This window comes from Lucilia sericata, unplaced genomic scaffold, assembly GCF_015586225.1.
Source record: "Lucilia sericata isolate MDLA Ls3-8-SP2 unplaced genomic scaffold, ASM1558622v1 Contig000118F_arrow, whole genome shotgun sequence".
Taxonomy (NCBI): Eukaryota; Metazoa; Arthropoda; class Insecta; order Diptera; family Calliphoridae; genus Lucilia; species Lucilia sericata.
In genome coordinates this window covers 27,498-51,437 of record NW_023994150.1, presented here as the reverse complement: position 1 = coordinate 51,437, position 23,940 = coordinate 27,498, and the positions used below count along the sequence as shown (strand labels likewise).

The 23,940-nt window shown below is 30.1% G+C and overlaps 7 protein-coding genes across 10 annotated transcripts; 2 read left to right on the top strand and 5 right to left on the bottom strand.

The window, feature by feature from the left end:
* Window positions 1–298: 298 nt before the first annotated feature.
* Window positions 299–2,244, bottom strand: LOC119600601. Its single transcript, XM_037950977.1, has 4 exons — window positions 1,842–2,244; window positions 1,599–1,724; window positions 1,255–1,441; window positions 299–1,186 (listed from the first exon to the last, which is right to left on the bottom strand). Exons 1-4 carry the CDS (start codon window positions 1,870–1,872, stop codon window positions 523–525), a joined length of 1,008 nt encoding a protein of 335 aa, XP_037806905.1. The 5' UTR covers window positions 1,873–2,244; the 3' UTR covers window positions 299–522.
* Window positions 2,245–3,475: 1,231 nt separating this feature from the next.
* Window positions 3,476–7,785, bottom strand: LOC119600649 (longitudinals lacking protein-like). 3 transcript variants are annotated; one of them, XM_037951038.1, is made up of 4 exons: window positions 7,383–7,785; window positions 4,506–4,929; window positions 4,297–4,383; window positions 3,476–4,174 (listed from the first exon to the last, which is right to left on the bottom strand). In XM_037951038.1, exons 2-4 carry the CDS (start codon window positions 4,605–4,607, stop codon window positions 3,980–3,982), a joined length of 384 nt encoding a protein of 127 aa, XP_037806966.1. In that variant the 5' UTR covers window positions 4,608–4,929; window positions 7,383–7,785; the 3' UTR covers window positions 3,476–3,979. The 3 variants fall into 3 exon arrangements, with proteins under 3 accessions (XP_037806966.1, XP_037806967.1, XP_037806968.1); XM_037951039.1 differs by lacking the exon at window positions 7,383–7,785 and adding an exon at window positions 6,747–6,769; XM_037951040.1 differs by lacking the exon at window positions 7,383–7,785 and adding an exon at window positions 6,287–6,427.
* Window positions 7,786–9,352: 1,567 nt separating this feature from the next.
* LOC119600686 (nitric oxide-associated protein 1) lies at window positions 9,353–11,642 on the top strand. The gene is made up of 2 exons (XM_037951114.1): window positions 9,353–9,900; window positions 9,955–11,642. The coding sequence occupies exons 1-2, from the start codon at window positions 9,435–9,437 to the stop codon at window positions 11,448–11,450; spliced, it is 1,962 nt and encodes a 653-aa protein (XP_037807042.1). The 5' UTR covers window positions 9,353–9,434; the 3' UTR covers window positions 11,451–11,642.
* A 295-nt stretch (window positions 11,643–11,937) lies between these two features.
* On the top strand, window positions 11,938–15,628 carry LOC119600687 (CTTNBP2 N-terminal-like protein). 2 transcript variants are annotated; one of them, XM_037951115.1, is made up of 4 exons: window positions 11,938–13,206; window positions 13,266–13,452; window positions 13,531–13,643; window positions 14,614–15,628. In XM_037951115.1, exons 1-4 carry the CDS (start codon window positions 12,369–12,371, stop codon window positions 15,249–15,251), a joined length of 1,776 nt encoding a protein of 591 aa, XP_037807043.1. In that variant the 5' UTR covers window positions 11,938–12,368; the 3' UTR covers window positions 15,252–15,628. The 2 variants fall into 2 exon arrangements, with proteins under 2 accessions (XP_037807043.1, XP_037807044.1); XM_037951116.1 differs by having other exon boundaries at window positions 11,945–13,206; window positions 14,617–15,628.
* An 866-nt stretch (window positions 15,629–16,494) lies between these two features.
* On the bottom strand, window positions 16,495–19,270 carry LOC119600685 (nuclear pore complex protein Nup75). The gene is made up of 8 exons (XM_037951113.1): window positions 19,096–19,270; window positions 18,330–19,040; window positions 17,787–18,259; window positions 17,611–17,723; window positions 17,318–17,550; window positions 17,071–17,261; window positions 16,850–17,006; window positions 16,495–16,766 (listed from the first exon to the last, which is right to left on the bottom strand). The coding sequence occupies exons 1-8, from the start codon at window positions 19,120–19,122 to the stop codon at window positions 16,641–16,643; spliced, it is 2,031 nt and encodes a 676-aa protein (XP_037807041.1). The 5' UTR covers window positions 19,123–19,270; the 3' UTR covers window positions 16,495–16,640.
* Window positions 19,271–19,414: 144 nt separating this feature from the next.
* LOC119600656 lies at window positions 19,415–21,468 on the bottom strand. The gene has a single exon (XM_037951049.1). It carries the CDS (start codon window positions 21,375–21,377, stop codon window positions 19,542–19,544), a length of 1,836 nt encoding a protein of 611 aa, XP_037806977.1. The 5' UTR covers window positions 21,378–21,468; the 3' UTR covers window positions 19,415–19,541.
* A 1,116-nt stretch (window positions 21,469–22,584) lies between these two features.
* LOC119600636 (transcription factor VBP) lies at window positions 22,585–23,775 on the bottom strand. The gene is made up of 3 exons (XM_037951019.1): window positions 23,661–23,775; window positions 23,118–23,291; window positions 22,585–23,018 (listed from the first exon to the last, which is right to left on the bottom strand). The coding sequence occupies exons 1-3, from the start codon at window positions 23,773–23,775 to the stop codon at window positions 22,585–22,587; spliced, it is 723 nt and encodes a 240-aa protein (XP_037806947.1).
* Window positions 23,776–23,940: the final 165 nt, after the last annotated feature.

Here is a 23,940-nt window from a genome sequence, read left to right as displayed (position 1 = left end):
TATTAACATATTACCAACTAATTTCTTTTTGAAAAAATAGTTTGTTAAATCGAGTGTAATAAATGATTTTATGCAGAATACTTATATTCAAAAAATACACGAGAACTTAAACATTATGGTTCTTATACTTTTATTTAAATAAATTATATAATATTGTATTTAATAAATTACTTTTTAATTGCTACATACATATGTATCTATCGTCTTCAAAAAGGCAAGGAAATACTAACCACATTTTTTTCTTTTTGATGGTCTCTTGCATAGATTTTAGGTGATAATATGTACATAAAAATTACTATGTATGTACACTGTTTTCTTTATAGTAAAACTTATAATTGAGTTCCGTCATTAGTTGTCTAAATGCAACCTATTAAATGTTAATATTATCTCAAGAAAGTTGAGTTACAAAGTACATAAGTATAAAAGAAATTTCACTAAAGACTATCGGCTTTATTACGAGTCGTTTTATTAAAAAAGTACAACAACAGCAGTTGTAATAAGGGGCAATAGTTAAGTCGCGTTTTACATTTGATCTTTATAGTGGGCATCTTTAAGGATTTTAGCAAATTCGAATTTGACCCTCTCTCTCTCCGAACGTGGCATAGCTCGAAAACAATCAACCAAGGAAAGACAATATAATTCAATTGGATCAGTATTAAGTGTCGCTAGTGCAGAAGTATTTTTACGTTTTACGCTATTTGTTAACATCTGATCTTGAGTCGGTGATATTGTTAAGGGACGTTTTAAAGGTGACGGAGCTCGTAGTATAGGCTGGATTGTAACCTCAGAATATAATTGGGTATTACCATTACTAATACTATTCATTTCATTGCCATTTTTGGTTATTGTTGTTAGAATTGGTGTTAGCAGTGGTGATGACCGATTCGAACATTGTGAATTTGTCGGCGAAACTGAACGTTTTGAATTGTCTCCTGAGCTGTGATCTATTGTTACAGCAGGCTCTTGTTTAGTTTGAACATTTGCCTCTTCGGGTTTATCAGGTAGACCATACGGATCTTGTGGACAGGTTTGTGTTATATCATTCATTGGAGCTAAAAATGCCGAAACATCCGGCAAAAAATCGTCACATTCATCATCACTGCGGTCGAGTTCGATAACTTCATAAGTATTACTACTATTAGCAGGGGCTAAATTGTCGGGATACATATAACTGTTGCTGTCATCACTGAAAAAAATAGAATATTGTTTTTGTTCTCATATTAGATTCACATTTTCTTTTCTAATTCCACTTACGATCCGTTGCAATTGGATTTTATGGGGCCAGTGCCATCTCTTCGATAAGCTGTATACTTTAGAAAGGATAAATCTTCTGTGAATCTTCTCTTTCTTATGTTTGTGTTAACGGTGCCCGTTTCCAGACACTTTTGTTCCTGTAGATAATTGTAACGTATATTCTTCCATTTTGTTTGCAAAAAACGAGCTGGAATACAAGTATATTTGATGTAACAAAATTATAAAAATGAAACAAACATAAAGTAGTAAGCAGCAACCCAAACATTTCAACCACCCTTAAACATTTGTAGTCATCGTGTCAATACAAAGAAACTATACCATTTTTGTACGTTTCTTTTACTTACATGGTGCTCCTAATTCTTTGGCTATATTATCCCATATTGCCATACGCACTGGGGTTCGCCGGTAATGTGGATGACTGACATCGTAAATGGCCGAATTTTCTTTCACTAATTTTATCAAACGATCATCTAGAATTTAAAATAAACAAATTATTTTAATATTTATTAGTATAGATAGTACCACCCCTTTGCATTTATAAAATTTCCTCCCTTATTGTAATATTAACTGTTTACGGGCAAACTTACCAAATTCTGGCCCATATCCTTCACGATCCATAGTAGTTTAAACTTTTTAATAGTTTTAATGTAATACACTTTCACTTAATTTTTTTCTTAATTGTTAAAATATTAAAAAATCCACAAAAAACAGAATACACTATAATGTTGTACCATGTACGAAAAGTATTGATTGATCCTGGTAAAGAATTAATGTTTCTTCTTCGAATGTATCTTTTTTACATTACTTCTTCTTACTCTTTTTGACAGTATTCTACAATTGTAACATGTTTTGTTTTTGTTTGTTTTTTCCAATCTTCGTGTGTTGTTATTATTGTTGTTGTCATATATACGCGCATGTCCTGCTCTATTTTGTTTATCTTTTAGATTGTTTTCAGTGTTGAGAAGGAATTAATGAACAATTCTATGGCCACTTTTGTAAATTCATGGATGGTGGTGTATTTTTAACAGCTGATTGATTTTTACACAGCCTGTCAAACATCATATAGCTCATTTACTACAAGACTGTCATAATTCAAAAAACGCCGTTCCGAGTAAAATGGCTCTTAAATAAATTATCGGAGTTAAAACAGAAAACCAAATATATAAAGTATAGACCTTTATGATTCTAATCTGAACTTAAACTATATTTTTTATGTACCAAATATATGAAAAAACTAGAGTTTTACTCTTGACGTTTTCTGGAAGAATCACTGTAACACAAAGTTTATCAAAGAATTTAATACTCTGTTGAAAAACACTAAATTTTAAGTTATGCCAGTCTTGTAGTAAATTAGCTACATTATTTTAAACTATTACAATCAATCTTGGTTATAACGAACTCCATTAGATCAGTAAAATTAATTAATAAATTTAATTGTTTACCAAAAATTCGAATTTTCAGTAAAAATGTATTATTTAGCAACAATTTTTTTTAATTAAAATTTTAAGTAAAATACAAAGTTAAAATTTTTACTTAAACAGGGTGTTTTAGGAGATTGAATGCTACTATTGTCTGTGGAATCACAGACAAGTCAAGTAAAATTCTTTTTAAGAAACAAATTACATCATATGTAATTGTAAATCTGAAGAATTCCATTTTATCCTCAATATGTCAAATATGTCAAACATTGGATATTTATTGAGCATAAAAATCGATTCCATAAACATATATAAAAAGTGAACTTAATGGATCTTGTTAATAATCATGAAAATTTGTTTTTTTAACCTTGAATGAGGAGAAAAATATTCAGTAAAAGATTTTTTGTTTATTTTCCATTATTAAATTATTTTTATTTTTTCACATTTTTATTTTTATATATAATATATAGTAATTAAAATTAATATTTATGCTTTTAATTAATATTTAAATGATAATATTCAAGTTTTAATTATACTTGCTTAAGTTTTTGAGAAATGAAATACATTTTTTGTTTTTGAAGAAAATGAAAATTTTTTAAAGTAAAAAAAGAACGTTTCATTGAAAACACGGAATATTATAAAAAAATATAAATTAATTAAAAAAAGAAAATGAAAAATATTTATAATACGAAATTAAGATACAGATATTAATGTATATGTCAAATTAAATATTAAATTATAAGAGAAAATAAACTAATTACTTCACAGATTTGAGAAGAAGCAAAACTTAAAATTGAATGCAATGGATTTGAGTTTTTTTTTATTTTTTTATAAGAATCCTAACATAGTTGTTTTTATCGAATGTTTATAAAATGTTTTGTTTTTTCATATTGATTTTTTCTTAAAGAGCAACGTTTTGCAGTTTCATGTTTTAATAAAATTTTCAGATTTTCTTTTACATTGTTATTGGAGGGTGGTTGCACATAAATTTAAGTATACATATTACTTTGTTTTTAATTTCGAATTAATTGAAATTTTGCTGGTGTTTTTTTGTATTGATGTTTTGATTAACGATCTTATACAGTCAGGAAAATAATTCACAAATAAAAGGAAGGGGAAGATCAAGTTGGAGATATATTTAAAGAGGGATCAATGATAAATTTAATATGTTTTATTGTATAGTGAAGAAATCTTGCGGGTGTACGTGTGTGCTGCTGCATTTTAAATGTATTGTTGCTTATTTTTTTGTTTTCTTTTGTGGAAGGTAGATCTTTGTAAGGACCTCAAAATTTAAGCATTTACCACCATCAACCTTCCCTTTTTATAGAACTGGGTGTTTCTGCTAAGCCTTTCACTTTGAGGCGATCAGCTGTCTTTAGGAATGCAGGTAACTGTTCTTGTGACACATTCACTTCGCCAGCATACATAAATTCTAAAATAGCTTGCAGATGTATGTAGGAAACATCTTTGAGTATGATAATAGGATGTTTGGATGGATTTTCCTGCAAGAAAATATAAGATAATTACGAAAAATTATTGCGGGCTTAGATTTGTGTAAATTCGTAATATTGAATACCACAAACTATAAGTAATGATTTTTGTTTAATTAGTAGAAAAATATTACCTCGAGCAATGCCTTAAAGTACGGACTACATGCTGATAAAACCATTTTATGTGCTTTACATGTTTGTCCTTCACATGCAAGAGTTACCTAAAAAATATTAATAGTTTATTAAATATGTATTGTATTGTTATTATTAAAAACTTTATTTACTCGATCAGTAAAGGATTTAAATTAGAATATTATTTATTCTAACTTGTTTACATACTTACATCTGTAAAACTTTTTTCATCCCTTAAGTGCCGAAACGATGTCACCATATTCGTTTGAAAATCGTTCCATTTTAAAAAGAACTGTTGATCGGACGACATCATTAAAAAGCCGTTTATTTGTCTTTAAATATTATATTCCAAAAATATATATGTGAATTGTAAGTGAAAGTAGTTCTTTCTTCTTAATTAACTTCAGTAAAATAAACACAAGATCCTAAGATTTTATTGAAGTTTATATTGTTTAAGATCTTGTTTGTTATAATTGGTTGGCACCAGTTAGGAGAATTAACCAAAGATTTATTTTTGTTGTAGTAATTTTCTGGAAATATATATTTAATATATGTCCCTACAGAAACATCCGGTAGTCAGTAAAAAATCAATAATCTTTGGTTATGCTTTGGTTACAAACAATCCACATTAGCTTCTGCAATTAAAATGAAATGGGTAATTTAATTGTATTAGTTGAATAATGTTGGATCAAAGTAATATTTAGTAAAACTTAACATTTTTTTAATATGTATTTTGGATAGTTGTTTATGCTTTTATTTTTTCAATCAAGAAATACATACGGCCCTATCTCCTATCTAAGTTCTGTACATAGAAACTATATTAAAAATATAACTAAATATGTTTCGATTCATGTTGTTACCATACTTAAAACTAGTTGTTAATAAGAATTTTTATGTTTATTTCCTTTTTCAGATATTATTTGAAATAATATCTTTATTACAATATTATTATTGTTGTTTGCATGAGAGCTTCTATCAAATTTCTCGTATAGCGTGAGATACATTTAAATGTTTTCATTAAAAAGTGCAGAAATTGCCTTGAAAAGTGAAAGGCATATTTATTTTTTGTTTTGTTTGATTTTTTCTTCTTTATTAGGGGAGTACGCAGAGTAAGAAGCTACTGTATACTTGGCGCAAAATAATAAACCTTATACAATTCCGAAATATTTTCTTGTTGGAAAAACATAAGCTTTTTCTCATGTTTAAGCCATTTCTAATTCAAAGCTTTGTTCTTAAAATTTCAATGAAATAACCCATCGAAATCTAAAGTAATAGAAAAATATGTTTTATTTACTTGTATATCTTATATGTATGTATGTATTAGGGCATTTAGTAGTTTAACTTTCATTCGATTAACCGATTAATTTTGTAGTTTTTTAAAAGAATCCCTCAAAGTTTCTTTAAAGATAACGATAAAATTGTTAATTCTATAGAGAAATTTTCACCAAAATTGTACTGTTTCATTAAATATTTATCTAATTTGAAACAAAACAAAATTTTAACAAAAACTTGTATCATTTGATTACTCAAAATCTCGAATATGTTCAAATAACCGTTTACATTAACACCTTAATAACTGAATACCCTAATATGTATGCAGTCGGTAAAAGTTATTTTCAAAACAAAGGTGATACTGATGACGATGAACAATAAAATGTTTAAAGGTATATTTTTTTTTTGTTTGTTTAATTTTTTCAGTTAGTACATTTATATTTGTATTGGCTTTATTTTTTAAATTGCACTTTGTTTCTTTCTTTTGCAATTGATGTGCAGGAGGCTCACTTGCAGCAGAAAAAATCAATATTTTTGTTCCAATAGTTTGTTTCTTTTAAAATGAATTGAATTAAAAAAAGCAAAAACTTCTTCAAAGTTAAGGAATACTTTTACTATTTCTTTACCGGACCACTGTAAGAATATATATTTTATTAACTTTTACTTCGATAGTTATTGCAGCAAACATTAATAAATTTAAAGACAAGAAAATACACCCACATATCTATCTACCAGCAATTTGATGCATTCGAATTTCGATTTTCGAATTATATAAAACAACAAAAACAGGATTTAAGAAAGAAAATAAGAAAAACAATTACAGTTCTCTTCACTGATATTTGTATATTCTGTTGTGTATTTCGCAACAGTGACTGCAAAATACCAAATGGCATTACTTCACATTTAAACATATACACACTATACATACATACATTCATATGTACACATTGTATGTAATTGCAATTGAAAATAAAATTGTAAGAAATTAAAAAGGAAAACGTGGAAGGTAAAAAAGAAAGAGTAATTATAAAGAAACTAAGTGGCTCTTTTAATGCATTGTTGTTGTTTAAAAATCATTTCCATTCCAAATATACATACGTACGTACATACATAGCTAGCTGATTTTAATATTTTATATATTTTTTATATACTGCTAACACAAATCTACCAACCAACTTACATTTCTAGAAAAACAACTTCTTTTTGTTGATTCAAAAGTAGAAATTATGTTTTTTAGGTCGCCTTGGTCTGTCTCATTTGTATTGTGTTTTGTAGGTATTTGTTAAAATTGGGCTACCATATCTTTGTTTACACAAAATTTCATTTATTTAAACCTTCAAAAAATAGTTAAGTAAATTCTAAAATTTGCTTCCAATAAAGCTCTCTAATTTTAAATTATAACTGTTATTAAAATCTTTCTTCATTTTAGAAATTTTTTCAATATTTTAAAAAGTAAAAAAAAGAAAATTGTTTGCCTTTAAAGTCTGGTAACTTAAAGATGTTTGTCTTTAAAGATGATCTCTTGTTCTCTTTCTCTCTTATTTGGGGCTCCCTTTTTCTAATGAAAATACTTTTTTGCGTACGTACTCCAAATTACAAAAAAGGCACACACACATATGTACACATAATACACACACTCACTTGTTTTTTTTTTTACTCAGTTTTTTTGTTAATAACAACAAAGTACACCAACAAAAAATAAAACATCGTCACACAAAAACGGTTCATTTCTTTCGCAATATCTATAAGAGTGTGTACTTTAGCTATATACAATACCTTTTTTGCTATTCATTCTAGACAATTAAATAACTCTTACCTTTTTCAATATTGTATACTTCTTTATTTTAATTATTTATAAGAAATATACTACATAAATTTTTTTGTCTCTTGCATTCATTTACCTCAATGCACACTAACACAACAATAATTTTCTTTTACTCAGAAAAATTTCACTGTACTTTTTTCACCGTTTGTAGTCTGCTCTAATATTCTACACTTCTTTCACTCGAAATTTCTTTTGTTTCCTTCAAAAGAAAACCTATTTCGGTTTAGCACTTGTAAAACGGAGTTACTTTTGATGTTTATTTTTATGTAATTATTTTCAATGCACTTTTTGTCTAGTTTTATTTTTTTATATTTTCAGAATTTTTCTTTATAAATTATTCCGATAATCCGTCCCGGCTCTTTCAGCTTGAAGAAGAAAAACAAAATGAAAGTCGTGTACAGTGGTGGTCAGGGTTGGCAAAATTGGTACTATCGTACTTTTTTGATACTATTTGATGTTGAAAAGTACCTTGGTACTTCCGAGTTTTATTTGATACTCCTGTATCATATTCAAATTTAAAATTCCAAGAATATTTTGGCACATACATATTTATAAATATTTCTCAAAAATTTATGAGAAAATTTCCAAAATTTTCAAAAATTTTTGACTTTAAAACATATGATTTTCAAATGATAAAAACTCGAATGATTTAATTTATGTATATCTAGTATTTTATATGTTAATATTTATTGAAATTAAGAATTTAACCACAGTTTTTGGTAAAAAATATTTGAATTTTAAGCAAATTATTGCTTCATATACAGAATCGGATGTACTAGAATATATATATGACATGGAGCGCAATGTATGGAATTTGATAGAACAATTGATTTTTTAACATATGTATGAACGCCGAATTTTAATTTAATATGTGGCCTGATTTTCATTAGGACCTGAAATATTGATATAAAACAAAATGTATCATGACTTTTAAATTTATTATATTTACAAAGTAAAATATCGGTGTAATATTTGTATGGTAGCTATGAGAAACCATGAACCCATTTCCTTGGTTTGCAAAAATATAAAAATCTTTGATATTGGATGAGAAACTAGTTTAAAAAAAAATACATTTCGAAGGTACCGTACTTTGAGCCCCCCTTGCGCCGTCCCTGTATAATTTGTGGTGTAAATTGGCTACACCTACATATGTCCAATTTTTTCATGAAAAGGTGCGCACAACAGGCCTGATAGTGGCCTAGGTGTATTTCTTCGGCTTTGATATACATCATCCTATCAACATAACCTATGTCTAATTTTATCCTGATCAAACTAGTCATTTAGAAATATGTTTATCTTAGTTTTTAGCCAAAAAATATTTTAGTACTCTGAGGTCCAAAAAAGTACCCTCTGAAATATTTTTTGATACTGAAAACATTTAATTTTCCATCCCTGGTGGTGGTAATCAGAGTCCTGCGCCGACAAATATTAATGGCGACTAACACTAAATATGTCGGTGGCGGCTTAAAATCGACTGTAAGCCGGCTAAGTTTTCAATTACGTTTAATTTTTAAATTTTCAACGATTTTAAATAAAAACGGATTCCGAGAGATCAGAAAGTGGAATTTTGGAAGCAAAAAAATTGTTTATAACAACAAAACAGAGCTTGAAGGAGAAAAACGAAATGAAAGTCGTGTACAGTGGTGGTAATTTGACCATTAAATCTAGCGATTTTAAAATCAGTTAAGTAGGGAAAAGACTTTTACCGATAACAGGAATTTTAGCGATTTTTATTTAAGAAAAACAAACCAATTCCTTTAACTCGAAATAATAATACATACAGAAGTATGTTTATTTAGATATTTCATATATTTATGTTTATTTAATTGGTTTACAGCTTTAAAAAAGCAGTGTAGTTTTGGGGCTTATAGATTAAAGTGAAAATGTCTTTTTTTTATTTTTTTGTCACAATTGCGGCGAATTTATTTCTCATAGTTGTTAATTTATGTAGTATTTTTGAAATCTACTCTGTGTTTATTTTTTTAGTCAGATGTTCGTAACTTCTAGTAATAAAAGTATTTAATATTATTAATAAAATTTACTATGATAAAGTTGAATTCAACTTTATTTAGAATTAAGAATATACAATATGCTGCACAGCTCTCACGTTTCCTGTCCACAGATTTTAAAGAAAATACCAAGTTAAGTCTGCGTCAAAAATCATGGATGGATTCTCAACAAAGATATGAAAACCACCAGCACATTTTTTATAGTTCTCATTTGGAGCTACAAGATGAATACATGAGTTACGGTCTAAAAAGATCTATACAAAATAAAATCAAAAAAGATTTAAAACGGTACCGTAAAGAACAAAAAACATTAAATTGTTATAGTTCAGATGTACCTGAAGATTGGATGGAAGATTATGAGTACTACAATGAAACAAATGGAGAAAATGGATTATTAAAAGAAAATAAGTATGGAACTGCTGATCCAAATATACCTGCTTCAAATGTGCCCTGTAATGGATGTGGTGCCATTTTACATTGTAAACACCAGACAAGTCCAGGTTAGTACATTGTATCTACTAAAAATTATTATAATTAATACAAACTTTTTGTAGGATTTTTACCAACCGAAATCTTTAAGGGACGAACGGAAAATGAACTTAAAAGTTTAACTTGTCAACGATGTCATTTTCTAAAAAACTATAATGTAGCTTTAGATATCGAAGTCACAACGGAATCTTATATCGAAACCATATCAAGTATTAAAGATAAATACGCTTTGGCTATTGTTATGGTTGACCTGCTAGATTTTCCTTGTTCAATATGGCCTGGAGTACATGAATTATTAGGATCAAAAAGACCTGTTATTATTGTTGGCAATAAAGTTGATCTCTTGCCACGGGATAGTAACAGCTATTTGGATCATGTAAAACAATGTTTGACGGAGGAAATCCTCAAATCTGGCTTCGATCGATTGAATGTGAAACATGTGAGTTTGATTTCGGCTAAAACTGGTTATGGAATTGAAGAACTTATTACACAATTGCACAAAATATGGGCATATAAAGGAGATGTTTATTTGTTGGGTTGTACAAATGTGGGCAAAAGTTCATTATTTAATATTCTTTTAAATTCGGATTACTGTCGACCGGAAACATCAGATTTAATACGAAAAGCTACTACCTGTCCATGGCCTGGAACAACTCTTAAAATGCTCAAGTTTCCCATATTTAGACCATCGGAAATACGAATCTATGAACGCTTTAAAAGACTGAAATCAGAAAAGTTTATAAAAGCCGAAGAAGAAAAACTCCGCATAGAAAGTGCTCGTAAAACTGGAAATATAACTGATGCAGTACCAGTGGGCACAATTAGACGTACTTTCATAAAAAATATTGATGATGTAGATGATGCCTTTGCTATGAGTAAGGGAACGCAACCGATAACAACATTCAATGAAAGAAGTAAAGAATATCAAAAGTCACGATGGGTCTATGATACACCAGGTGTTTTACACCCTGAACAAATAACCAACTTGTTAACACCACAAGAGTTGGGAGAATTACAACCCAAGCAAATGATTTCTCCTCGATCTTATCGTTTAAAACTTGGTATGAGTTTATTTGTAGGTGGCTTAGGACGACTGGACTTTATTAAGAGCGATTCAAAAGATTTGGATTGGGTACAAATATTTCTATTTGCTTCATTTGATCTTCCAACAATGATTGTTGAAACCGAACATGCCTTGGACGTTTATAAGAAATACTTAAATACTCCACTAATGAAAGTTCCAATGGGTGATGAGGAGCGCCTACGAAGATGGCCTGGCTTGCAGTGTTCCACTGAAGATTTAATTGTAAAAGGATACGTTTTAAAGAGCAAAACTAAAGAACTTAATTGTTCAGGAGACATTATTCTCTCGTCATCTGGTTGGGTTGGTATACGCGCACCGGTAGATGTTCATTGCGTTTTTCGTGCTTGGACACCACATGCAAGAGGTATATTCTTAAGAGCACCGTCACTTGTTCCCTATGCCGAACGAATAATTGGCAAAAGAATACGAAATTCTTTAGCTTATAATACAACGAAGCCGTTTGTTTTTAAAAAATGATACTGTTTTAATTTTAAGCACAATAAAAAAAATTCTATTTACCTACCTATTTAGTACATAACTTTGTCCACAGTTTACTAGAATAGTTGATACAAAAATCAATCGATTTCACAAATTGACAATAGTGTGTTAAATTTGTATTTACAATATGATTTTGAATGAAAATTTCATTTGATTAAAAAACCTTAAAAATTTGAATTTTATTTTAACGGTGCTTAAAAAACATTAATGTTTAATATGCTTTATATTAACCAGTTAATGTTATGTGACCAGCTGATTATTTTATTATATTGTTTCTTGAAAATGTCAAACTCTATATGTAAAAAATATTGACACTGTCAAACTGCATTTGTACATAAAAATAAACAATAATATTGTCCGAAGTGATATCACCTAAGAAATATTACTCGTTATCGTCATAAATAATCAGAGTTGATTACAAATAGTATTATATCCTAACAATCACAGTTGTATTATATAGTACACCTATGTATAAACTGTTTTTCCACGAATGAAAAAAATTGACAGTTCAATAAAATATAATAAAAAAAAACAAAGGCAAAAAATCCTGTAATTTTTCTCATATAATTTTCTAAAAAAAATTAAAAGGAGGCAGAGTTACAACATATTTACTTGAACAAGTTGTGAGCGAAATAAATGAAATGTAAAAACAATATTTTGGTTAAAAATATTTGCGTGAAAAAATTCCAATAGAAATCAAATCAGGGGTTGAACACACTCGCTGTATCAGCCGACGAAGTAGAGACAACATAGTACATACATAGTACAAGAGAACGAAAAAAATTTGTTCAATTTTACAAAGGATCATACATGTAAATTATTAAAAACAAGTCGGCGTAGAAAATTTGTAAAGAACAGTTACATATATTAATAAGAAAAATATCGGTCGCGGGTAAGATGGAACAAAATGCAAATGATCCATTTGCATCTGAAAATAGTGGCACTGCTAGGTTTGTAGGCGGCGGAGTGGTAAGCGGGGACCACTCCCTTGATAATGGTGCTATAGCTGGGGGCTCTGTTATTGTAAGCAGCAATACAGCTGGCACTGTAAATGCTGGTCATGAATTTCAGACAATGAAACCGGGAGCAGGCGCCAACTTTAAGCAAGTCGGACGCACCGAAATACCTCACAGTGAATTGGTAAAAATGTTGTACTATCTTGAAGGTGAACTGCAGGCTCGAGATGTTGTAATAGCGGCCTTACGTAACGAACGTGTCAAACAATATATATCTCAACTTAAAAGCAAAAGGCTCCAGCCTAGTGACCCACATGTAGCAATTTTTCGAGATAAGGTCGCCTTGTCTGGCAACTTAATATCTAGGGAATCTTCTACACAAGCTGCACAAGCTGAAATGGAAGTCAGACAAATTATCGAGCAACAAATGGAACAGCTGTATCAAATGGTCAACAAACAGCGAGCTACACACTTAAGAATGGTCAATATTTTGACAGAGTCATTGGAAAATAATCAACGTATGTTGCAGGAATTGGAAGATGAGAAACGAAAACACGAACACGACACTGCACAAGGAGACGACATAACTTACGGCTTGGAAATGGAACGAACTAAGCTGAGGCAAGAATTGGAAGAAGAAAGAGCTCAGGTGAAAAAACTCGAAAAAGATTTAAAAAAGTTACAAGAAACTTTGGATTTTGAGAGAAATCGACAAAAGCAAATTGTACTTTTATTGATAGCAGAAAGGAAAAAGATTATGATGAAATACATAGAAGAAGGTAAGCTTTCTAAGAGCCAGTGAATTAAAAACATATTTATATTAGATTATATTTTATAGGAAAACGTTCGGAAGATTTGGCTCAAATCTTAGCTGAAGAAAAGCAACGTTCTGACAATATAGCAGAGGGTTTAGAAGAAGAAAGCAAAAAATCATTGCGTATGGAGGAAGAATTGGAAAAGCAAGCAGCATCTTCTGAACAAGAACGTAAACTTATTAAAGCAAATCTTGCTAAAGAAGAACTTCGGTAAAGGAATACAAATAGACATTTGTAGAATTTTAAGTATTAATTCATACACTTCTTTTTTGTTTGTTATATCTTTAGAGTCAAAGAACTGGAACAGGAGCTACTGACATTAAGGGCTGAAAATGAGGCTTTAAAAAAACAAAATGCCACTATGAGCAGTAATACTGTCTCCAAATCTAGAGCGTTTACTGGTAAGTCAATGTTGTTTCAATCTTTAAGCAAGATATGAACAGAAATCAAATTTTTCTTTAGTATATTTCTATGATTTTATTTATAATTTTTTAATTTTCTTCAATACAGAGATATTTTGTTAGAAAAAAAATTGCAAGACTTTTTGAAAACAAAATTTAAATCAATAATCCTTAATTAAAATCTCCTTCTTATGCTTCTTCACCTTCTATTTTCCTCAAAACGAAAAAATAAATATATTCTACTACATAAAACAACAATTAAAAAGATATCTGAAAAATGTATAGAAAACAAGGTGATTTTTGTTTCTTAAATTTTATTATTTCACTTTTTTGTTCTGAATCTGTTTTGTCTTTCTTTTTTATTGATTAAAAAAGCACATTTCAGTATAATATGTACATATGGATGTACTACATATTTGTATTTGTGTAGATGTAAACGGTCAAAATCTGTAATTTGTGATTAAATTGTATCTTTTTTATAAATTGTAAAATTAAAATGTTACAGATTTCGATCGTTGACTTCAAAAAACACGATGCCGCACATATTTGTTTATCATTTTTGACCAACAGTTATGGACACTAAATAAAATCGATTAAATAATTACAATCAATTGAAAAATATATATTAAAGTTAAATTATTTTATACGGTTTAAGGACTAAATTTATAGAACAGTAAAAATTGGCGAACGGAGATGATTGAATTCTAATGATGATTGTTTTAAAATATGTATGTCATTTTATATGACTCAATTTTAGTGTTCGTAACTGTCTACATTTCAATCGAACATCGTATTATCTAACTAGTTATAAATATTTGTTCAGAGTATTTTTCAAGTGATGAAACCATTTAATATTTTGTATGATTCACTTAGATTTATTAAAACATTATACTTTCCTCGTTTTTTATTTTGAAAATACACACATTTCTGTGTTCATATAGTTTAAACAATATATTTAACAATGTTTCAGAAGATGGATGTGCCACACCAATGGCGAATATAGCCAAAATTGTACAACCTACGGCGACAGTATCTAGTGTCCCTGTGTCTGGGCCCACAACTGGTATAGCTCTATCCCTTACCCCAGCAATAAACTTACGTACGGGTATAGCTACGGCTCCTTCAAATCTAACACCTTTACCTCAAATAGCTGCAGCTGCAACAATAGCTGTGCAATCGTCTGCAGTTGGTAATGATGCCACTTCATGCACACCAACACCAGGAACTGTTTTGGCTCCTATTACTTCGGCATCTGTTGCACAAAAAGCACAAACGGCAGCTCCTTCATCGCCATCCCCAGCTAAAATGCAACCCACGGCAACAATACAACGTGCCCCCGGTGGTAAATATTCAGCATTAGCAGCTGCTGCAGCGGCAGGCCACTCACTTGACCAAGCTCCATCGCCTCATCCTGTACCCATAGCGGTACCGCCTGTAACTGTTCCACCAGCTGGCGCTAGAGGTGCTCCTCCACCCATACCTCCTAACAAACCAATAGTCCCACCAAAGCGTGAACCCTCATTATCACGCCTTGGATCTATATCTGGTGCTGCAAGTGTAGCGGCTGTCGCCTCATCAGCTTCTACCGCTGCCAATGCAAAAAATTAATTCAATTCTATTAAATTTACTTTAAGTAATAATCAGTAAAACATTAAAAAAGAAACATAAATCTACATTATACGATAAACAATAATACTCTAAAATTACTTTATACAAATCATGATATAAACAATTGATATTTAGATCTTAAAAAACTACATACAATATATTCCAAGAAACAACAACAAAAATTAAGTAATCTCAAAACTATTAAAGAAAAAATTTATATTTTGTTTTAACCATAATTTTCAATGGCGAAATTAATAGAAAGAAACTCGATTATAAAGTATTATCATCACATGAAAACTATCTTTGCCCATCCTTTGCAAAAATTAAAAAAAAAAAAAAAAAACACACACACACATTCTACTTAAAAACAAAATTAATACATACTACTACACATATAAAAGCAGCTAATTTAAGATTAAGCCTTTTTTGTATGATTCGTTTAAACTTAAGCTGCCTAAATGAATGATGCTAGTTTCGTTTAAAATTTACTTAAATACGAGTACATGCAAACATCTTCCTACTTAAGTCTATCTATACACACATTACAAATAGAAAACCATAAATAAATAAACAAACCAATAATTAATTAATAAAGAATGGCTAGTAAATATAATTTTTTATTCGTAGCCCATGTTTAGTGAACCCTATTTGCGCATATTTATAGTTTACCTCATAAAAATCTCAATGAACTATTTGTTTGATATTGTGTTTTTGTATATGGCATGCATAACTTATTAATTATTAATTTGCGTTTTCAAACATCTATTTTTACTACAATTTATATACATATGTACATAGAATATGACCGATTGAGTATTCATATTCTACTTCTGATAAAATGATTTATAATTTTTGTTAGAAATTTTATTAACAGTATTTGAATTTTATAAAAAAAAATAATAATTTAATTTCATTAACCGTACTTTAATAAATAAAAGTGGCTAAACAAATTGACATCGCTCACTTGCGACAAATTTCAACTAAATTTTCTTTTATTCTTAAGATTTTTTAAAGTAACGGTATTACTCCAAAATTTGTTCCAAATTTTACTGAAAATTAGTATGCGAAATAAGTTGGAAGGAAAAGGTGTGACAAATGAGCGCAAATGATTTCCTAAATGTATAAAAAATAAAAATTATCTTTAAACGTTAAAAAGAAGTTTAAAAATTAGATGAAACCTTGTTGAGATAACAAAATTAGTAATTTAAATCCCAATAATGTATTAAAATAATTTTTTGCTGGTTTTGAGAGTAGTAGTTTCGAACAAAACCACCCAGACAAATATAATGTAATATGAACAATTTATTAGAAAAAAATGAAGATAACATTACAAAAAATAAAAACTATAATTAATAAAACTTATTATTAAAAATAAATATATATATATATTCATCCCATCATAGTGTTTTCTATAATGATCGCCCGTGAAAGATTGCGGGCACAAGCCAAACGTAATAAATTTATGATTTCTTCAATATTTTCAATACGATAGTCCTTGAGTATGTTAACAGGTTCCTGTAGCAGAGCAATTTAAAGAAAACAATTAATAAATAATAATAATTAAATAAAGCCACATCTAGTGAATAGTAAAAAATTACATCAGGATATTTCTCCAAACGTTTCTTTTTCTTCTCAATCAGTGGCACCAATTCCGATTCCAAATGGTGTAAAATGGCGCTGGTTTCTTTTGAAAGTATTTTCGGATCTTTTGACTCCAACAGCGGAATGGTATCAATTAGTAATGAGGGCCAGAAACTGAAAAAATAATATTGGAATTCTTTAAGCCCCATTTGTGCAAATTAAAGTTCTTTCAACTTACTATTCTGGAGTTATTTTTGATTCCAACAAATTTACCAACAATTCGGCAGCTGGCAAAAAGTCTCTTTTACGATAAAACTGATAGAAATCGAAGTATTTTACTAAAAACACCAATCTCGGCGAAATAAACATTTTGGCTCCAATATTAGCAATAACATCCGGACATAACATGTCTCCCGTACGAGAATAATGCTGTTAAAGTCAATGGTGATGGGTAATAATAAAATACAAAATAAACAAAAACAAACCTTTAAAAGGAAATCAGCTATTGAGGTGACATATAATGTATCTTTTGATCGAATGGCCCACTCCAAAGCATTTCCATAACGATGACCATCTAATGACTTTTTGGCTTGAACTTTGCAAATTTCCTGTTCAGCATTTACAAAGTTTTTCTTGGTGCAGATTTCCAAAACCTTCATAGCTTGTTTTTCAGTTTTAATTGGTATTTTAGTTATACATAATTCCAAAGCAGCTAATCCTACCAGACGTGTATGTAAGTTAACATCATTTTAAACAATTTACCTATTTTGCTACTTACCTTCTTCCGAACAAAATTCCAAATAATCCATACCCAATTGCCATAAAGAATTTCTAGACATTAAACAACTGCCGAAGTCAAAAAGCAATGAATCTCTTAACTTAATGCAGTCACTAAAATTAAAAAAAAAACAACAAATAAACACAATTTTAGTTTTAACTTTTATATGCACCCACTTCATTTGATGATCTCCGACCACTTGCAATTGACCACAATTATATAGCAAATCAGTGAGATGTGTAACGAACCATTGGTTGTCAGCCATCAGCTGTATTGAGTGAATAACTTGATGCATTTCGTTTTCCATTAGTGACAATATGACTTTATCCAAATGCTTAAGTTTTGGCTCTTGTCCCTGTTGAGATTTGAATCGTGCCCATCTGTCTAACCAGGTGTTGGCAGCGGTACCCAACTCAAAATGCTTGCAAGCTGGATTCGTGTAAAAGAGATATCCGGGCAAATATTCATACCAATATTCTGAATTTTGTATTTGAGTATTCCATACGGCCGTGTTGCCAGTCACCAGTTGTACAAGTTCCTCCAATAAGGGTTCGATGCTTAGAATGTTGGCGCTCAGTTTACGTTCTGTGTCTGTAAGCCAGTACTGCCATTGAGACCTAAATTTTTGTATTGAAAATCCGCCATACACCTTTAAATAAGTAAATATAAATCCAAAACATTACATTTAACTTTATAGGAAGTCGTTGGATTAAACTTACATTGTATGTGGGCATCGCTTTAAAAATTTGTTCCGCCATTTTAAATGCTGTACTCTCAGCCTGAGGGTGAAGTTGAAGAATGGCACGAGCCACATCAACTTGACCTTGCATTATTAGACCTTTCAGCGCAGGCCAGTATTCCTCACTGTCACTGGCATCACGACTGAGTATCAATAAATCGGTCGCCATTCGTTCGGCCGCTGGAAAGTGGAAACGAACCCATTCAAGTAATTGCGGCACTATGACATTTGAAGCCGTCTGATCCAGAAATAGAATTTCACTTAAATGCCAAATACATTCTATGGAGTAAAATATAGAAATAAAATGTTGATACTTTTCATATTTCTCGGGCATTTCAAGTTCTGCATTTCCAGCGGCATCCTGCAATTTTTCCAAACATGCTCTAATTATACTACGATATGTTCTAGATATTTTAGTATAGTCTGCCTTTGAACCTTTCTTTTTCAGTGACTGTAGGGCTACGAATGTTGAGTTGGCCTCCGCTATAAGGCTTCTTAAAATTGGATCATCGAAGATAAATTCTGGTTGCAGGAGATGTATTTGTACTACATCTTTTCCTGCATATTCAGTCGGTTTATCCCGCGTACTGGCTGTTATGGGTCTAAAAGCGTTCAATGATATTTTGCTACCATCAACAAACTGTCCCGTCAATGTGTTGCCATAGCGTGTACTTAATGGATCCACAATGCCCTTAAAATGATTTAAGTTTAAATATCGCCGAACATTTTTACTTACATTTACTTACAAAAACAGCAATTTTTGAGTCATCCATAACTTATTGTGTGCTATTTTTAAAAGAAAACTTCAGCAAGAATTAAAAAATAAAATAATACAAATTTTTCCGCAAAAATGTTGGTAGAAGATAAACCGGTGTGACAAAAACAGGGTTGTAACTTTTTAGTATTGCCAACAGGTTAAACAGTGATGTCAAATATTACAAATAAAATTACAGAGCAGTACTACCAAGTGCCCTGCAATCAGCTTCGGAAGGATGGTGTATAATTGTTTCAATAATCAAATAAATATTAATTTTAAGGTGAATTTTATTAAAAGAAAATAAGGAGTTAGTAAAAATAAATAAAAAACGTTTATTTCAAGATATATTACAGTATACATATTCTTCACGTATATATGCATATACTTTCTTATATATAATTATAGTATAATAGAATAGACTTAAGCTATTTTGATTTAAATTTCGTTATAGTCCAGAAAACCCATCTCAACAAATTTATGGGGTATGGGGTATTCATTAGTGTCTATAAAAGAAATAAATAAATCTTCATAGTGCGATGTAACTTTAACATCCATGGATTTGTTAAGGATCATTTCACATAAAATTTCTATGGCATTTTTGCGTTCATCGACTGAAAGAGATTGCTTTTCACGAACACCTTCAATTCGGCAAAGAATAGCTTGATATGGCATTTGAGCTATACTCATATCTATCGAAGCCAAATTTCGTAAATGTACCACCTGATAGTTTCCATAATCTACGTAAAGGACTTTAAACATTTTATAATCGTCGTCGTGTGACATGATTTTAGCTCGATACCATAGATCGTCTATGTAACGCGATAAAACGAGTTCAAACATATGAGGAGGTTTTTTTAAATGTTTCCAAGAGGGTATGTCTTCGTCATTCCATACGAGTGGAGTTGCAGTTTGGAGAGGATCATTGATTATTGCATAAAATCTGTCCAATCGACCGATATAGGTGGGTGTTATATTGATTATACTTCCAGGAGGAAAAATGGTTGTGGGATGTCGGCAATCTATTATTGATGCTGCGGGTATAACATCCTTTGTCCAGCCGTCGGGTTGACGTAAAGTATGTTCTAATTTACAGTTTACACCTTTAAAACATCCTCCGATTTCAGGGTCATAAAAACGACATATACGCTTATCGTCTTGAGGATCATAACCCATTACTGCTTTCATGGCATTACTAGTGTTTAGCGGTTCTTCATACAGCATTTCTAATTCGTCATCTGTTAATTGTTTGCATTTCACATTGTCTGGGCCTGTATTTAAGGGAGCATAACTTACACTTACAGGATCTATGCAACTATTATCAATAGTTTTATCGGGGTCAGTGTTGGCGAGCTCCACTTGCAAAATATTGTCTTCTATTGACACTATTTTAAAATGGCAGCAATTTGCATATTCTAATGACCTTAATTTTTCTTCCATTTCTTGTTGAGCTACAAATGGGTTTTTATTGGTTGTTATTAGTTGACATGGTATGGCTTGTGCTGGAATACTTTTCTGTTCAAACGTTAATCTATACATAATACTATTTGATTTTACAGGTAATATTTCTCCAGTATCTAGGATATAGCCAGGAAAAATCTCTTCGTCCATTTCAACGTCGTAAAGATTTTTAGAACTTAGTACAGCACGGAAAATATGCTTATCTAATACATATCCAAAAACTTCATTGGCTGGGGGCATATCGTGGTATTGGCGCAATTCTAAGGATTTAGCAAGTTCTACGATAGTATCCCGGTATTTAGAGGACCTGTCAAATATGTAAAAAGTCAAATCGTTTAAACTTTTAATGGATGTCACTCTTCCACTTATTATTGCATTTTCTTTATAAACTTCAGACAAATTGAATCGGGGATATACGAAATCTTCATCAGGTGGTTCTGAATTTATGTCGAATACTTCAGCTGGGTACAAATGAGTTCCGGCTTCCTTTAACTTGCTCTTATTAATACTGCCACTTTGTGTTTCACCTTTTTGGTTTATTTTTGTAAATAAGGCCTGCATTTCCGTTAGTTTTATATTATGCAAATACATTTGAAGATTATACTTTCTGGTGACTTCCATTATAGCTGTTATGTTGGTAACAAAAGAATCATATTCCGTTAAAAAGTAGTTGCTTTTTTGCCAATTGGTCTTCATATTCTCCGACAACATTTTCATGTTCGATGAATATTGTTCTGAATTCCTTTGTGCTTCCTCCAACTGATTAAGACACATCTTTTGAAGTTGGAATATTTGATCCAGTCTATCGTACATATTGAATTTATTTATTATAATAAAAAATAACACAGTTAACAAAAATCTGGAATCAACAAATAAACAAAAAAATGACAGCTTTGTTTATTGCATGTATACATACCCAACAAACATTTAATGTTAAAAATCAATATTGCAAATGATCTAATATTAAAAGAAGTTGTAAATTTTAAAGGCAGTTATTTTATAAACACACTAAAATAACAATATTAAAAAAACACAGGATAACGTTATTTTAGCATGTTATTTTGACAATTTGTTGGAAATAATCCACTATATGTGTTTGAAAACCTTTGATTTAGTGTTTGTTGGGTGATTATGTGCTTAAATGAAATGTCAACGACAATAATAAAAACCGCCAATTGTGATAACATTTTGGCAACTCTGTTTTAGTGCATTCTTTTAAGTTTAGTAAAATGTAGTGTTAGAAAAGTTCTTGTGTAAATTTTGATTTTAATTAAAATATGTGAATAAATAAACAAATAATTTACTGTAATGACTTAACTAGTGAAAAAGTCAGCTTTAACTTGTTATAAGAGCAGTAAAGGTAAGTGAAATTTATTTATTTCAAAGATTTTGAAAATTTGGTACGACTTTGTGTGTTAAATACAATGCTTTTAAAATATTGCAAAAAATATAGACACATAACAATATATATTAAAGATTACTTTTAGCTCCATCTTATTGACGAACTTGTTGAATTACACTTGTACTTAACTTTCCAAAGATAGGTATTTCCCAAAGTGGCTATTTCTGACAAATTTTCTATAGATGTGGGAAAATAATAAGTACAGTATAACTCGCTATTTTGCTACTAGTAGGATTTAATTTCCTTTTTATGTACAGTGTTGTTAAAAATAATAGAAAATAATTTAAACTCGATTTCTTAAAAAATTTAATATTTTTGTTTTTTAATATAAATTAATTAAGATATTTATTTTTCATGTGTTAAATTTGGAATGAACTAAATTTGCATACATAATCATATTTAGAAACGACTGCTATCCATATTCATCTTGCATTTTTCTTCTTATATTGGAGGATTTCCATCTTTATAATTAAAAAATTAGACTCTTTAATCAAATAATAGTATTTTATCTAAAAAATGTATTCATATTTTCACATAGATATGTATATGTACATAAAATCATTTTTAGGACTTTATTTTCAACAATTCCATACATATTTATATATAACTGGTTTTATTTCAAATCTGACTCAAATTGGTTCTTCCAATTATTTGTCTCATTGTTTGTAATTCATCTCTTAGTGCCATTACTTGTGCTCTCAATAAGGAGTTTTCTTGCTCCAGAAATGCCGCTCTGAATGCAATACGATCTTCACGTATTTTACGAGCATCTCGTGATTTTTTTGCAGCTTCATTATTACGCTTTCTTCTCTCATAGTATTTATCATCCTTTTGTTCGTCTGGTATTGGTCTTTTTTCTCCTCTTGGACGGCGGTGTAAAAATGATGGAAACATACCACCGACGCGATTTAGTTCCATTAATGGAAAATCAACTGGACTAATATTACGAACTCCTGGCGTCAAATACTCAAATGCTGGCAAAGTCGTCTGATGATTTAGTAGGGTCGTTGAAGTTCCTGTTAAAGGTAAAACGTTTATATTGGGCAAGGGGTGTGTATTATCATTTGAAGGCAGCTTCGTAGTGTCAACTTCCATTGACTTTAAGAACTGTTGTGATTTATTCGAGACAGTTTCTGTTTGTATTAAAGAACTTGTTGTATTTTCCAACTCCGTCGGTAATTGTTCCAATGTTGAGCTATCTATTACATCCAAAATCGGAGAGGTTGGTGGCGTTCTCTCCATTTCATAGTTGTGCGGTAAAATTGTATCTAGCTGTGGTGGAATTTGTGCATTTTTTATTAAATTATGATAAGATGTGGTTGAATCTGAAATATATGTTCATGTTTCTTGTTTATTAATTTGGAACATTTGATTTGAATGGTTTTTTTTTAATTTTTAAACAAAAAGTTATGGCACTGGATCTAAAATGAATCAACGTTTTTAAAGTTTTCTTGGACATTCAAAAACTATTATTAAAGTTTATATATATGTACATATATATTCATCGATTTGAATGTTAAGAGCACATACATATATATGCACATACATTTAAGAAGAAACTTAAATTTAATGACATATTCCACTTCTTCGACTTATAAAAATGTATATGTATTTTGTATGTTTACTTTTATACCCAACGTCTTTTCGTAAAGGTTTTTGGCAATAAATTGTATATTTAAAAAATCTCGAATTACCTGCAGCATTAGGAATCATTAACCGATTACGTGTGCGTAAGAATTGAAATGTAGAAAATGATAATGGTTCTACTAAATTGCTAAAATTTCTTGGATGCAAAGATGTGTTACACATGATATTTTTTTATATTTTATTTGATTTTTTTTTTTAACGAACATAAACCGTCTTTCGTTACCAAAACTAATAACGTCAAAATAATAACTAACGCTTACACTTTTTATTGAAATATTATTTAAAAAATAGTAGCGATATTTGGTTTGTTTTATTATTAATAAAACG

Bases quoted from the DNA above. Each gene is read 5' to 3' on its own strand.
- LOC119600636 (XM_037951019.1), bottom strand. From the start codon at position 23,775: ATGTGTAACACATCTTTGCATCCAAGAAATTTTAGCAATTTAGTAGAA. The intron at 23,292-23,660 runs GTAATTCGAGAT...CATATATTTCAG, and splicing joins AATGATTCCTAATGCTGCAG to ATTCAACCACATCTTATCAT. The intron at 23,019-23,117 runs GTTCTTTAATAC...ATGATAATACAC, and splicing joins GGAGTTGGAAAATACAACAA to ACCCCTTGCCCAATATAAAC.
- LOC119600649 (XM_037951038.1), bottom strand. From the start codon at position 4,607: ATGATGTCGTCCGATCAACAGTTCTTTTTAAAATGGAACGATTTTCAA. The intron at 4,384-4,505 runs GTAAGTATGTAA...AATATTTTTTAG, and splicing joins ATGAAAAAAGTTTTACAGAT to GTAACTCTTGCATGTGAAGG. The intron at 4,175-4,296 runs GTAATATTTTTC...ATTTTCTTGCAG, and splicing joins ACTTTAAGGCATTGCTCGAG to GAAAATCCATCCAAACATCC.
- LOC119600687 (XM_037951115.1), top strand. From the start codon at position 12,369: ATGGAACAAAATGCAAATGATCCATTTGCATCTGAAAATAGTGGCACT. The intron at 13,453-13,530 runs GTAAAGGAATAC...TTATATCTTTAG, and splicing joins CTTGCTAAAGAAGAACTTCG to AGTCAAAGAACTGGAACAGG. The intron at 13,644-14,613 runs GTAAGTCAATGT...ACAATGTTTCAG, and splicing joins CAAATCTAGAGCGTTTACTG to AAGATGGATGTGCCACACCA.
- LOC119600685 (XM_037951113.1), bottom strand. From the start codon at position 19,122: ATGGATGACTCAAAAATTGCTGTTTTT. The intron at 19,041-19,095 runs GTAAGTAAATGT...AATCATTTTAAG, and splicing joins ACTCAAAAATTGCTGTTTTT to GGCATTGTGGATCCATTAAG. The intron at 17,007-17,070 runs GTAAGTTGAAAG...TTATTTTTTCAG, and splicing joins TCAAAAATAACTCCAGAATA to TTTCTGGCCCTCATTACTAA.
- LOC119600686 (XM_037951114.1), top strand. From the start codon at position 9,435: ATGATAAAGTTGAATTCAACTTTATTTAGAATTAAGAATATACAATAT. The intron at 9,901-9,954 runs GTTAGTACATTG...AACTTTTTGTAG, and splicing joins TAAACACCAGACAAGTCCAG to GATTTTTACCAACCGAAATC.
- LOC119600601 (XM_037950977.1), bottom strand. From the start codon at position 1,872: ATGGATCGTGAAGGATATGGGCCAGAATTTG. The intron at 1,442-1,598 runs GTAAGTAAAAGA...CTTGTATTCCAG, and splicing joins CAAAGAATTAGGAGCACCAT to CTCGTTTTTTGCAAACAAAA. The intron at 1,187-1,254 runs GTAAGTGGAATT...TATTTTTTTCAG, and splicing joins AAATCCAATTGCAACGGATC to TGATGACAGCAACAGTTATA.
- LOC119600656 (XM_037951049.1), bottom strand. From the start codon at position 21,377: ATGTACGATAGACTGGATCAAATATTCCAACTTCAAAAGATGTGTCTT.